The following is a 14230-nucleotide window of genomic DNA, read 5'->3' as shown; positions in this document are numbered from 1 at the left end:
GTGGACTGTAGCTGTAGAGGGTCAAGTGCAAAGCTATGATTGGCAAGAGAGGGGCTCGAGTAACAGGCAGGCATCAGATGGCAGAGGGTCTTGTACGCCATGTGAAAGGCCCCTGGCTTCCTCCCACAGTGGTTCTTGAGCCTTGTTTCCTGGGGGCTCCTTGTTTCTGAGGGGCCTGAGAGGCAGGTCTAGGGGCCTGCCACCCTCCATCTGAGTGGCTAATTTTTATAGTACTGATTTCCAAAGTAAGGTTTAACTTGCAATTAAAAGGTTGACCAATCCCTCTGATGTGATAGCAAGCTACATACAGAAGGGTCGTAAGTCTGGGAAGGATGTGGTCAAGTTTGTGTTTCAGAAAGACACTCTGGCTTCTGGGCCTCACTTCCAACCAAGCCTCAGGGCAGTCTACTGCCTAAGGTAAGATCTGATGGTAATAAATGATTTACAGCAAAAATGAAGGCTTCTTCGTCACATTTGTGATCATCGTTGTTAAACTTATTTAATTCAGAGGGAAGAAAATGAAGTGGGGAATCCCCTCTCCCGGCTTGGGCTTCAGACAGCGGGTCTTAACCAGCTGGCTGGGTTGGTGGCGCCATCTAGTGGTATGAGTGAAGCATGACTCCCGCAAGGAACCAAGCTTGCTTGCAAGATTAACCTGAGTCACATTTATTTGTGAAATTCTGTGTTCTCTTGTTTACCTCTCCAAACAACTCAGCAAGGTATGCCTCATTGTTTACCCGTGTTACAGGTCAGGAAACTGAGGGATGTACAGGAAATAATGTTTGTTTTGAGTCTTCTTTGGACTAGGATCCATATTGGATGATATTTATATGCGATTGGCTTTATCCCTACTTTAACCGTGAAGAAACTGAAGTCCTTGGTGATTGAGAGACCAACTAGATTAATCCATAGACAATGAAGTTTTCCATGTTCTGTCTGATGAATTTAGTCAGATTTAAACCCCTTACTTAGGTTAAAAAAAAAAGGTGGTAAAGGATTAAGAAAGAGGTTCTTTTGGAATTCAGGGTAACTGGCCCAGACTACAGCTACGTTTTTTGTCATAAAGAAAAGACAAAAGAGGGAGGTTCCTCCCATAGAAGAGCAGAAAAAAATGTCTGTAAAGAAGAAAAATTCTTGCTCTCTCTTTTTCCACCCACACATGATATCTGACTATAAGTGTAAATCAGGCATCTGGAACCATAAAGAGGGGAAACAAAAACAAGAAGCAGAAAGATACAGATGACCGCCAGGTTTTGTTTTCTGATTTGCAAATCAGAATAGGCCCTTAAAAACTGTGATTATGATGAAATCTGTTCCCCAAGGCACCAAGTTGGTGAATAAAAATTATATAATTCCCTTATTATTAAAATTTAAAAGGTCAGTAGAAAAAAGAGGCTATAAACTAGGAGGAGAATAGGCAGGCAGTACGCATATTGCTCTGACAATTCAGGGTTTCAAGAATCCTGGTTTAAATGCTGAACTGAAACAGAATAATGTAGTCTGGCAAAATTTTTTTCTAACTGGTTTCCTGAATTTTAACAAAATGTAGAGGCCTTTCTATACAGGTACAAAGTCAAGAAACCATACGTTTTTTTAACTGCAGATTTGAATAGGCAAGAATATAAATCTTCTGTACAGCAAAATGTACTCAAAGCAAAGTTATGGGTGATAGTTTGAAAAAATGTTATAACATATGTGACAGAGGAACAATAGCTATAGTCTAGTAAAAAAGAGCTTATAAATCAACAAGGAAAAGGTAAATAACCTACCAAAAATGAATACAGGATATGAGTAGATAATTCAAAGAAAAAGAAATGCAAACAGCTAGTAAACATGAGTCATTCCATCTTTCTAATAACCAGAGGAAAAATGCAAATTTAAATAACAAGATATCTTCCGCCCAGCTTATTGTCAAAAATCATAAAGATGGAAAAATAGCCAGTGGTGGTAAGAATATATGATGAAGTGACCTCTCACAAGTTCTATTTAGAGTGTAGTCTGGTACACTCTATTTTGAGAGTACCTACCAACTTTTAAAATGTACCTATCTTTTGAACAATCGATTCTATCTGTAGGAATACATCCTCCAAAAATATCCCTACATGTGCTCAAACAAATGTACATATGGATGTTTATTATTTTAAAAATCAGTAGTAGGAAAAGAAATAGAAGCAACCTATAGGTCCTTCAATAGAAAATAGACTGAACAAATTTACAAGATGTCCTTATTATGGAATACTAATGTAGACATTAAAAGGATGAGGTTGATCTAGGTGTACTAGAAAGATCACCAAGATATATTAAATTAAAAAAGCAAGTCACACAATAATACACAACACATTGATTATCTATATATATAAAGAAATGCGGGCACACACACCAAACTGTTAAGCATGATTAGAGTGATGATGGGATACAAAGAAAGTCATAAGGAGGGATTGTTACTTTTTATCCTACAGGTTCCTATATTATTCAATTTCTTTTCCAGTGTGTAAGTATTAAATTACATTTGTAATTTAAAAATTATATATGGATATATACAAAGTAAATTAATCTATTTAGAAAACATTTGCAGTGTTGATTTTTCAGACCAACAACAAAAATTTTTAAACACCCAAATGTGAACTGCTTAGCACAAAGACCGGAGACGCCAAAGGCTCTGAAAGGTCAACACTGTCGGATTCAATCTCATAATTAAAGGAGACAGTGTGGACAGCCAGAGCAAACATGAGCTTTGGAGTCAAGCAGACCTGGTTCCAGTCTGGCCCTGCCCTCTCTTTTCTCTGACCAAGGCAAATTATAATACTCAGTAAATGGAGATAAAAGTGCATACCCCTCAGTCCCAATGCACATGTCATAACTGTACAAAACTGTTTTCTCCCCTTCTGATTTATAATATTACCTACCCAGGACAGGCTCATATGGCAGCGGAGAGACTGCAGGGAAGTCCACAGGTTGTTGGTTTGTTTGTTTTTTTCTGGATGGACCCAAATAAATGTTTCTAGGGCCCTGTATTGGTGGCAGAGTGTCAGGAAGTGCCGGGGGGTGTGGGAGAGGGCTGTCATGTAACAGTCCTGGGCTGGGCACCGGACAGGATGAACAGTTTCAGTAGCTGGGGCTACCCTGAGTAGTGGTTCTGAATTTGTAGCAGGCATCAGAATCCCCTGGCGGGCTTGTTAACACAGGTGGCTGGTCTCCCACCCCAGAGTTGCTGATTCAGTAGGTATGGGGTAGAGTTTGAGAGTTTACCTCCCTAATCAGTTCCCGGATGGTGCTGCTATAGCTGGTCTGGGGAACCACAGTGTGAGACCCACCAACCTAGAGCATCAATCACTGCTTCCACCCCAGTGGATTTTAGGCTGCAGCAGCCTTTTTCCCTACCCCTCTTCTGGAATGTTCTCTCCACACCTCCCCAGGCAACTAAAATGCCAGGACACTCCCTAGTTGTGCCTGAGGCGAATGGCCAGTGTCTATAGTCTGTGCTTCTCTCTCCAAGGTGAGGGGGCAGCTGAGGAGAACCCAAGACTATTAGCGGTCAGAGGAGAGGAGTTGGGGGAATGGCTGAGAGCCAGGCCCCGTCCTGGCCTGGCTCCTGCCTGCTCTGTGTGCTCAGCACAAGGACGGGAAGTGTGTCCCCCTTCTGCCTAAGCAGATTGGGAAAGATAACTTTGTTAGCAGGAGAAGCCTGGGCCGAGGGGTCGTGCTCTATAGAATTGGCACAGTCTGCTCTCACGCATGAGCTACTCTGTTCAATAGATGAGCCTGGCCTTGTCCTGACAACTTGTCCATGCGGGCAATCCTCTCCCAAGTGAAAATGTCCCCCATCCCCCCTCCAGCTCCCCCTTTGCCCCTCAGGGCACGGGAGCCCTTGAACCTCAGCCAAATGGCCGTCATGAACAAGAATCTCCATAAGCCAGCCAGGGAGAAGGGACAGAGAGGGCCATGCCTCAGCTCCTAGTCCGCTCCAGGGGGCACAAACAAGAAAAAGCAGGTATTTCTCCCTATACTGGCGAAGCAAAGAACCCTGGCTCTTCCCCCAATAATATCCAAACCTCCAAGAAGGGCTTACCGTATACCAAGTACTGAACTCAGTTTTCCACACCATGGTTTAGTTCATCACTACAACTCTTTGAGGAAGACACTGGTTCCCATTTTTCACGAGAGAAAACTGAGGTGGAGACAAGGAAAGTCACTTATGCCAAGTCATCTGGCCAGTGGTGACGCTGAGACGGTGTCAGTCCAAAGTCTGGCATGAACCACTTCCAAGCTCAGTTCCCTACAAGATGGAGGCCCAGCCCTAAGGCCAGATCAGGGGATTGGGAGCTGGGAGATCAGATTCCCCTCTCTTTGGGCAGATGTCTGTGAGACCTCTTTGCACACTGCATGTGCCAGGACTCAGCCATCTCTCTTCCCCAGCACAGTGCCAGGCACACAGTAACTGCTTAGCAAAAGTCTGTGGTGGATGGGAAAGGAAAAGTTACACATTGGATGCTGGGTAGTACCTCATTTTTTGGTATTATTGGAGTTTTGAAAACAGGCGGGCGAACGAACCATAACTGGAGAGACAAGAGGCTCAAATGACATTTCCCAACCGGTTTTGTCTCACCCGCTCTGTTTCCGCCCCTCTGGCCTCCTTGCTGCTGAGAGCCTTCTCCCTGGATGTTCCCCCCACTCCCTCAGAGCTCAGAGCCAGGCCTGAAATATTCAGGGAAGTGGTCCAACTCACCCACAGCTCCCGGTCCGGGCTTTCTCAGAGACCTATTCACCCTTGCACACCCCAGCAGCTGAGAGAGAGAAATTCTTCTTCTCCCAATGGCAGTCACCACAGGAACTGACTGAGGACAGTTCCCTCAGGCCCCATATATCCGCCTGCCCTTCCACTCAAGCTAGGGCTTACCTGGTCTTCCCTAAAGAGCCTGCTGCGTAGGTGAATCTGTACATGGAGGCAGCTGGGCCTCAGAGCTGTGCCATGACCTCGGTGTGTCATTTCCATCCTGAGCCTTGGTTTCCTCATCTATAAAATGAGGGGGTGGAACCAATGATCTCTTCTAATCATTCTCAGTTCTGGTATCTTCCCTGTGGAAAGCAGGGACTCTACGACGTTGTTCGAGGCACACTTAGAAACAAACCAACCCATGACCCTAGGGCACAGGACACAGCCATGCTCAGGGGCGGAGGAGACTACAGCAAACGTAACCAACAAATGAAAAGGATTCACAACGTTGCATGGGTTAGATAGGCAGCCACCATCGTTATCAAAAGTCCTTTACACAAAACAGGAAAGGCAGTTACTATCACGTCTATTTCACAGATTGGAAAACCGAGACTGGGAGAGGCTGAGCAAGCTGCCTACCAATAGGAAGCAAAAGAGCCACACCCAGAGCCAGGTCTCCTGACTGCAAATCCCACAATCTTCGCACACATGACTGTTTCGCTGTTTCTAAAATTCACCCTGGCAGAAGAATGCCACCGTGAGATTATCTAAAATGTCAATCATCTAATAACCTATTCTATATGATTACAGAATACAAAATTGGAATTTGCATTTGAATGTGGTGAATCTCATGTTCTAGAGATTTCTTTACATCACATGAAGCAACAGGCCACCGTGAGAAGACATGAGAAACTGACTGATTTCTGCAGGGTAGGAGTAGACAACGCATCTCTCAGTGACAGCTGAGACAAGAGCCTCTCTCCCATCCCTTTCAAAACGTTCCTCCAGAAGTATGGGATGGAGTGCTTCTATTTTCAAGGACTTTGCAGCTGCAAACAGAAGAACTGACAACACAAATAATCCAATCAATTCGGTATTATTAGTAGAGCGTCTTCAATGACAGCAGAGTAAATAAACCAAGTAAGTAGGTGCTAAATTAGAAAGCTAGATTCACCCAAACCTGACAGGCTTCTCCCAATGGCAGTCACCACATTGGTTCGGGGCTCTGTTGACAGTCCCTGTTTCTCCGGATTCTACTAGCATCTCTCCCACAATGATATTAGGTAATGGGGTTGCGCCACCATATTAGCCACGTTGAACTGGGAAGCCCTGGACGGGACAAGTTCATTCTCAAGAGAAGCTTTGTAAGTTCTGGAATATCTCCGGGAAAGCTCAAGCTTTGGGAATTGGCATTTACTGAATGTTCTCGAAAGAATGAGTGTGTTTTTTCCCTCCCTCCTCTGACTTCTTGCCTCAAGGATACTGGGGAACAGCCTCAACCAGCTGTTTTTTAACTGAGGGATTCCATTGTCCTGGTCAGTGTGTGCCCTCAAACTTGGACGTTCAAAAGAAATCAGAATTCAAAAGTTAATCAGGCTGTGGGCTACTGAACACTTTAACAAAAATGGAATTCTGAGACACACAACATTGGTTCCATCCTCCTTCAAATTGTCAGCGTCGAAATGCAATACGCCCATGACACCAAAAAGGACAGGAAACGGCAGTGGAGTGACGGGGGAGAGGCAAGTGCTTAGTTTTTATTTTTCTGGTTTACCCCCCAAAGTTTCCTTCCATTGAGTAATCATACGTTGCAGATTTCCTTAAACAATCCCACTTTCAACTATTTTTATTCCATTGTATCCACAACTAGACTTGTAGAAGTAAATGTCCCAATTTTTAATTTGGGAAATGTGGTCAAAACAATCATTTTTTTTCATACCACTGCAATAGTCAGCCCCAGACAGTGGGAAGGGAATGGGCCTCAGGAGGCGGAGAGCATCATTCCTCATTAAACCACACCGGTATTTCATCTGAGAGCCTCTTCGTGAGCAAAAACATCATACCCCCATTTCACAGATGGAGGTGCTAAAGTCTGAAACTGTTAGCTGGCGCCACATAATCCCCTCGATTCTTCAGCTTTTCAGAAGTATTTGTAATTATCAGTGAAACAAGGGGGAAATGTTATTACCTTGACAAACGGCGCCAGATGCTTTGGAGTATTAAGGCTCCTTTGCAAAAAGGGACAGTGCCCTGATGAAAGTTATGAGACAAAAGAACAAACCACCAATGGAGGATGAAATATCGTCCTTTGAGAAAAAACCAACCACTCTCTTACTGGGGTGGCTTTGGCACAGTCCGACTTAGGTCAGCAGGATGCAGGCAGGTGACCTCTTACTGTCCCTACGATTCTCTAAGCTGATGATGAGACATTGGGAAGATGCCCCTGGACTCGTGCCCCTGGAGAGAAGCCGGAGGACTTGTCTGCTGCTAAAAGAAACTTTTGGAGGCTGCAGAAGTGCCATCTAAGCTTTCCCACATCCACTTTCCCTCACCCTCCTCCCCTCAGCACCCAATACAGCTCTCCCATTCTTGCTCTTCTATTGTTTTCCAAACATTCCTCCCTTCATAAAAGCTGTCTGGCTAGGAGCTTAAAATATCGCTGGACAGTAAAACCTACCAATCAGGGCCAATCCAGTCATTTCTGCTCAGTCGTGTAGCACGGTAGAGGCGGGGTAGAGAAGTGAGAGGTGGGCTTTTTGGCACCGAAGGAAAGAGGCCAAAGTTGCCATTTTGCTGTTGAGCGCCAACAGAGAAAGAGAGCACATATTTCTCCCGGGGAGCCGACTCCTACCGGCAAGTTTTCCTTGGCTGTTATTAGTTTGTAGCCTTCCCAACCCCCTACCGTTCAGCCCCTACCCCGGCTTCTTTCCAAGCCTAATCTTTGAGCCATTTCTGGGCTTCTCCAGAAGGACAAAGGTTGCCACTCAGGTTCGGTCTTGGGTTGGGATAGCTTAGAGTTCAATTCTGAAAACTCTCTTGGAATTGGCCGAAGAGTTGGCAGAGATGTAGAAGGGAAAGGAATGTAGGAATGGGGGAGAGGGGGCACAGAGATGTCCAAATGCTAACTACAACGTGAGCTTTTAAGGTCTTTTCATTTTTCAGAATGAATTAACATGACTCCAGGAATCCAGAGAGACCTAAACTAAGTGTTTGATGTTTATGGAAGAGTTTTGCACTTTTTCGTTCAAACTCTGCAATGGGAGTAATAGTGATAACTATTGAGTGCTGTGGGTGAAGGGGAGGCTTCATGCTCAGCATTTTCAATGTTGGAGCGTTTCACGAATGGGAATGGGTCTGGCTAAAGACCGTAAAACTCCTCCTGGGAGTAGGTTCTGTTGTTTCTCTATGGGAGCTGCTGGTTGAAGTAAGGTCTCTAGAAACATGAATGGAGGCACGTTTACACTTCCTTACCCACCAGAGTGCTAAGTGACCATCTAATCCTCTGGGGATGCTTGTTAATATGGTTGTATATGCCTTGTTCTGCCTCTTCAAAGCCAGGAGAAGGCTATGCCTCACTGGAAATCACCCTGAGCTTGTCGCTGGACAACCAGGGCCCACATCCTGGCTCTGCCCTCACTAGCTGAGCCGTCCTGGGAGACTGACTTAAGCTCCCAGTCTGTCTCCCTATCTGGTAATGGGGGCTGGTGACAAATGGTTCTCAAACATCCATCTGTGGACATGTCAGTTCTGGTCCAAATGAATTTTTCAGCAGGCTGTGACCAAAAAAATATGTGACAATAATGTAGTAAACAATGCAATCATTTTTTCACCACGTTAAATGTGTTTGATTTGAAAGCCTGTCTTTCATTCTGAAATTATGTCCTTTCTGGTTTTGTATTAAAATTCCCCATTTATGAACTGATGTTAAAAATAGGTAGTAATCATAGTTAGTGATTTCATACTTTTCTTGTTTTTATGTCCTTGCTTGGCAAAATAAGGACCTGATAGCTCTTTGGTGGTCACTCTATTTTGTTGTTGTTGTACCACTCTGTGAAATCCAAGTCTGAGAACCACTGGCCTAGTTCACAGGATGTTATGAGAACTGACATAAGGTATGTGAAAGTATATAATTTATAAATAGATAAGGGCCACCTTAAAACCAGGACCCCCTGGTGGGATGTTCTGATGGATTCCCTGGGGGTGGACGCTTGAACTCCAGCAGTTTAGTTTCCATCTGTAATAGCTCTGTTCACTAAATTTTCACAAGCAAAAGAAAACAGAGAATTGCCTCTTTGAAGACAGGAAGAGAACTCTTTTTCCTTCAGTTTAGATGTCTCCCCACTGCAGTGGAACAGTTTGCTCAGATATATTCTGATCTGACTTCCTTTAAGTGTAATTTTTATTGTTAGACACCAAGAACCAAGGGCACTTTCCACTCACACGTACTCTCACCTTGACAGTATAGTTGGCCTGTTTCAATAGCAGGAAAATGAGAAGATTTTGTCCTAAGTTATGGTTTCTCTCCTTCCATTATTACAAGAAACTTTGTAACTATTTTAAAAAACAAGCATACTCAAACAATCCTAGCATTGCAAGGTGGGGTGTGGAAGAGACAGCCCTGTTTGGTTTGAGTCAGGTTTGAGTTTGGTTTGACTTTGTGTGTCATAAACATGTGTCCCGACACTCATGTGTCAACAGGCACTGGCCTTCCAGTTTATATACTTGATATTGTATAAAACAATGTCTCCAAACAGCAAATTTAGGGTCAATTTACTATCCTTTTTCAGTAGTTACCATTTCTTGGCAAGTTCTCAATCTCCCCACAGCTACCTGCAGCAAACACGACAGGAGTTCCCTAGACTCTAAGTAATAGCAGCATTACATGCACTGGGGGATTGAGAATTTCAGATTTTGGACAATTACTATTGGTCCCATCTACTGATGTCTATGAGCTCCCAGTCTGTGACGGCCTCTGTTCTGTGTCATGATGGTTCATGGAAGATGAAGACAAAATGGTCCCAAAATCTGAGACCTTTTGATCCAAAAGAGGAAAAACAAGGCTCACTGCACACATTCGTGTGGGTACCTGAGTGAAATACACATAGAAATCCAAGAGGACTAACAGGGTGTAATACAAGTAAGACTTCAAAACTGAGTTGACGTATCAGTGGGAATAAGTCATTAGCAACGCTAGATTTAGAGTATGTTAAAGCCAGACTTGACCTTATAGGAGTAAATTACATAAATTGTTGTTTCACCATGAACGTTAGATTGAACTGTTTGATAAGAAATTTGGATTTTCCACCAAATTTCTTATCAAACAGTTCAACCTATTGGTGGCTCTGCCACCAATAGGATTTATGCGTGAGCTGCTTACCTGATTGTGACGTTTCCCACCTGTTTCCAGAAGGAGGTGCGAATGGCTGCCTCTCTTTAAAGGGCAAGCACTAGATTTAACTGTACTTGGAGGAGTGTTAGCAGTGTTAGTTAGCAGTAGATGCATGCAACCAGGATTCTGAACCGCTGGTTCTGAGTAGAGAGTCTTCTGTTTCTCTCAATTCCCCACTGCTCCAAGGAGCTCTTCCCAGTGCTGGAGTCATGCCTGGGGATACCATAGCTGCTCTCACCTTCCCAGGAAGAAAGGAGCTGCTGTCGGACGCCCCCACCTAACTGGGAGTTTCTGGGGCTCCAAAAGGAGCAACGCCCTCTGCTCTGCAACAAGAAGGAGATAGCCATTGTGCGCGTACTCTGAGAGCACAGGTTGGGCACTGCTCATGCCTTCAATCAATGTCAGCAACCACGCACTTACTGTCTGGCCAGGCTCCAAACCACAGGCTGGAAGGAAGTTTTAAGATGACATTTTGTTTATCCTCTCCTTAAGATGAAAATCACACCTAATTGAAGACACCCTTTTTCATCACCCATTCAAGTGTTTAACAAATATCACTGTCATTAAAAGCAGTGGGCGGCCAAAGGAATATGCCCACTGCTTTTAATGACAGTGATTTTGGCCCCATGGGCTTCTGATCGCATAGTGTGGGACATGGCTGGAGGAAACCCAGAGCAGCGTCTCGCAGAAGGACTCTTGCTCTGGTCTAAGCGCAGTGATGAATCAATGTCACAACTCTAAAGTTGATCAAGCTGGAGGAACATCTGTCCTAAGCCGAGGGGGAAGTTTGATCATAATCCTTTATAGGTTACCAGCTTGCACAATGGGTTTGCCCAGGATAAATGACCCAGTTTGCCCATATCACCCCTGTCAGTTCAACCCCATCTCCATCAGTCGTCGCTATTGCTAGGGCATGATATACTGTCATGTTTAATGGTTGTTGTTTTCCACAGATCAATTTTTAGCTCTGTTAAAATAACCACATGTTATAGACCCTAAAACCTTTTCATTCTGAAAGTGTCCTAGTGAACCTTCCTCACTCTATAACATGATTCCTTCCCAAAGCACTCTCTCCATTCCCTGGGTTTAAAAGAGTAATAACAATAATTTTAAAATACTGCTCTCAATTTGTAAAGCTGTTAAGAAGAGTTTACAGATTTCAGCCTACAAAAGGGAAAACATAAGTTAAGAATACGGGAGTCGGAGAGCTGTGTAGCTCTGATCGCAGGCAGTGTATCTCAGTGGTGTAGTGGAACGGACCCAGCCTTTGAGATCAGGCAGACAGACTGCTGCTATTTGGCTGTCTGATCGTAGATGATTTATGTGACCTCTCAGTTGTCTCCTGTGTTGGAACCAAATTAATTAACAAACATTTATCGAGCTCTCCTGGGCCCTGGGACAGGCATTGACTATACAGCTGTAAATAAAAAAGGTATGGTCCATATCTTCATGAAGATGACAGTCTAGCAGGATCAGATGAAATGAAATAATGTCAAAGGTCTGTCACAAAGTAGATATTGATAGTCAACAAGTATCAGTTTCCTTCCCCTTCCCTTCAAACATATGATCATTATATATCTAAAATAGTCAAAAGTAAAGATAGTTACAGACAATTTCATATGTACAAGAGTTTTTTTTTGGGGGGGGGAGGCCAAACCCTGGTGGTAGACGGTATTCTTCCAGCATTATGCTTCATGAACCTTCGTTCTGCTCATGGTCTTGATTTAACTCCATGGAACCATGGGCTTCTATTTATCGTCAATAGTCAACCCTTATTTGGGGTGGAGTTCAGGGCATCATACACATATTGCCCTATTTCTCCTTCTAGATCGCTTGTGAAGAACAGGGATTGCCATTAAACCCAATTTACAGATGAGGAAGCTAATGGAAGCAGGTAATGTTGTGCCCCTTTCGTCCCCGAGTCCTAGTCTGCACCGAGGGCACACTCAGTAGGTGCTGTTCACACGTGGACTGTTCCAGCAACTCAGAAAGGACAGGTTCTCCAAGAGTTAGCAAGGAGACACTGACTCGGGGCTGCTCTGTGGCCCCTCAGCTTCTGCCTTCTCCCTCCTCCAGGCAGGTGAGACATGGGCGACTGGAGTTTCCTGGGGAACATCTTGGAGGAGGTGAATGAGCACTCCACGGTCATCGGCCGGGTGTGGCTCACCGTGCTTTTCATCTTCCGCATCCTCATCCTGGGCACGGCCGCCGAGTTCGTGTGGGGGGACGAGCAGGCCGACTTCGTGTGCAACACGCAGCAGCCGGGCTGCGAGAACGTGTGCTACGACCAGGCCTTCCCCATCTCCCACGTCCGCCTGTGGGTGCTGCAGATCATCCTCGTGTCCACGCCGTCGCTCGTGTACGTGGGCCACGCCATGCACCACGTGCGCGTGCAGGAGAAGCGGAAGGAGCGCGAGGCGGCGGAGCTGGGCCCCCTGGTGGCGGGGGACCGTGGCGACAGGCTGCCGCTCCCCGCCGACCAGGGCAACATCCAGAAGAGCAGCAGCTGCAAAGGCACCCAGGGGTTCCGGCTGGAGGGGACCCTGCTGAGGACCTACATCTGCCACATCGTCTTCAAGACCCTCTTCGAGGTGGCCTTCCTCGTGGGCCACTACTTCCTGTACGGGTTGCGGATCCTGCCCCTCTATCGCTGCAGCCGCTGGCCCTGCCCCAACGTGGTGGACTGTTTCGTGTCCCGGCCCACCGAGAAAACCATCTTCATCCTGTTCATGCTGTCTGTGGCGTCTGTGTCCCTCTTCCTCAATCTTCTGGAGATGAGCCACCTGGGCCTGAAGACGATCCGGGCTGCTTTCAAGAGGCCCGCGGAGCAGCCGCTGGGGGAGATCCCCGACAAGTCCCTGCACTCCATCGCTGTCTCCTCCATCCAGAAAGCCAAGGGCTACCAGCTCCTCCAAGAAGAGAAAATCGTGTCCCACTATTTCCCTTTGACTGAGGTCGGCGTGGTGGAGACCAGCCCACTGTCTGCCAAGCCTTTCAGTCAGGTGGGGGAGAAGATGGGCACAGGGCCCCTTGGGGACCTATCCCCCGCTTACCAAGAGACACTGCCTTCCTACGCTCAGGTGGGAGCACAGGAAGTGGAGGGCGCGGAGCAGCCTAAGGAGGGGGGAGCAGGGCCCAAGGTCGGGGAGAAAGGGCAGGAAGCAGAGAGAGTGAGCCTGGAAGAAGGGCAGGAGACCATGGCAGTGCTGGAGGGGGAGAAAGTGGAAACCCCTGGAGTGGGGAAGGAGGGTGAGAAAGAGGTGACAAACCAAGGGTTGCTGGCTGAGAAGGCACCTTCCCTGTGTCCAGAGCTGACAGGGGATGACATCAGACCCCTGAGCAGGCTGAGCAAAGCCAGCAGCAGGGCCAGGTCAGATGACCTCACCGTGTGAAGTGGTACCAAAGAAAGAAAGAAAAAAGAAACGAAAAAAACCAGCAGAGCTAACATACAGGGCAAGATGAAAGAAAAAGATGCCAACGTGATGTGAGTCTTCTTTCCTCACACCCACCTCTGGTTGGACAGGCAGATGATGGAACAGTGCATGTTGTACAGCTAGGAAACTGTCTTTCTCGTACGTAACAGCTACCAAGATAAACCCATTGTCCCATCAAAGTTCCGTCTCATATGTCTGCCCTGCCCTTCTATCTTAATGGCTCTGGGGGACTCTGCTTTCATCCCCTTTTTTCCAGAGAAATCCTTCTGATCAGAGTTGTGGTTGCCTGATCGCTTTTTACTAGTCTTATTTCAAGCTCACTAACTCAGCCAGACTTTGTCACCCCAGCCCTTCCCTAGCAGATGCCATGTGACCATATATCAAGGGTTCCAAATGCAAATGCCTACAGGATACAGGCAGGTGATTTTGGCTGGTGAACTGGCCGTTCTAAAGCTATGGAGAGCTGGGCTGTGAAAGTCCCAGAGGGCAGAAGGCAGGTGCTGCCCAGGTCCACGCAGGTCTACCTGGCCATCTGATTGTTCGAGAGAAGCCAGAAATCCAAACTTTCACGTGAAATTTCCAACATTTTAATGTTGCCAATTAAATTTTGAATATGCCACATGGGGAAAACAAAATGTGTGCAAGCCAAATCGAGCCGGTGGTCAGCTTATACTACCGAGCCCAGCATTCCTG

General features: G+C 46.0%; 1 protein-coding gene across 1 annotated transcript; it reads left to right on the top strand.

The window, feature by feature from the left end:
* Positions 1 to 12190: 12190 nt before the first annotated feature.
* GJA8 (gap junction protein alpha 8) lies at positions 12191 to 13495 on the top strand (the record flags this gene model as incomplete). Its single annotated transcript, XM_081025744.1, has 1 exon — positions 12191 to 13495. One exon carries the CDS (start codon positions 12191 to 12193, stop codon positions 13493 to 13495), a length of 1305 nt encoding a protein of 434 aa, XP_080881870.1.
* Positions 13496 to 14230: the final 735 nt, after the last annotated feature.

The sequence above is a fragment of the Rhinolophus hipposideros genome (assembly GCF_964194185.1).
Source record: "Rhinolophus hipposideros genome assembly, chromosome: 19".
NCBI classification, from domain to species: Eukaryota; Metazoa; Chordata; class Mammalia; order Chiroptera; family Rhinolophidae; genus Rhinolophus; species Rhinolophus hipposideros.
Note: the sequence above shows the minus strand (reverse complement) of the source record. Positions and strands in the feature narration are given on the sequence as shown.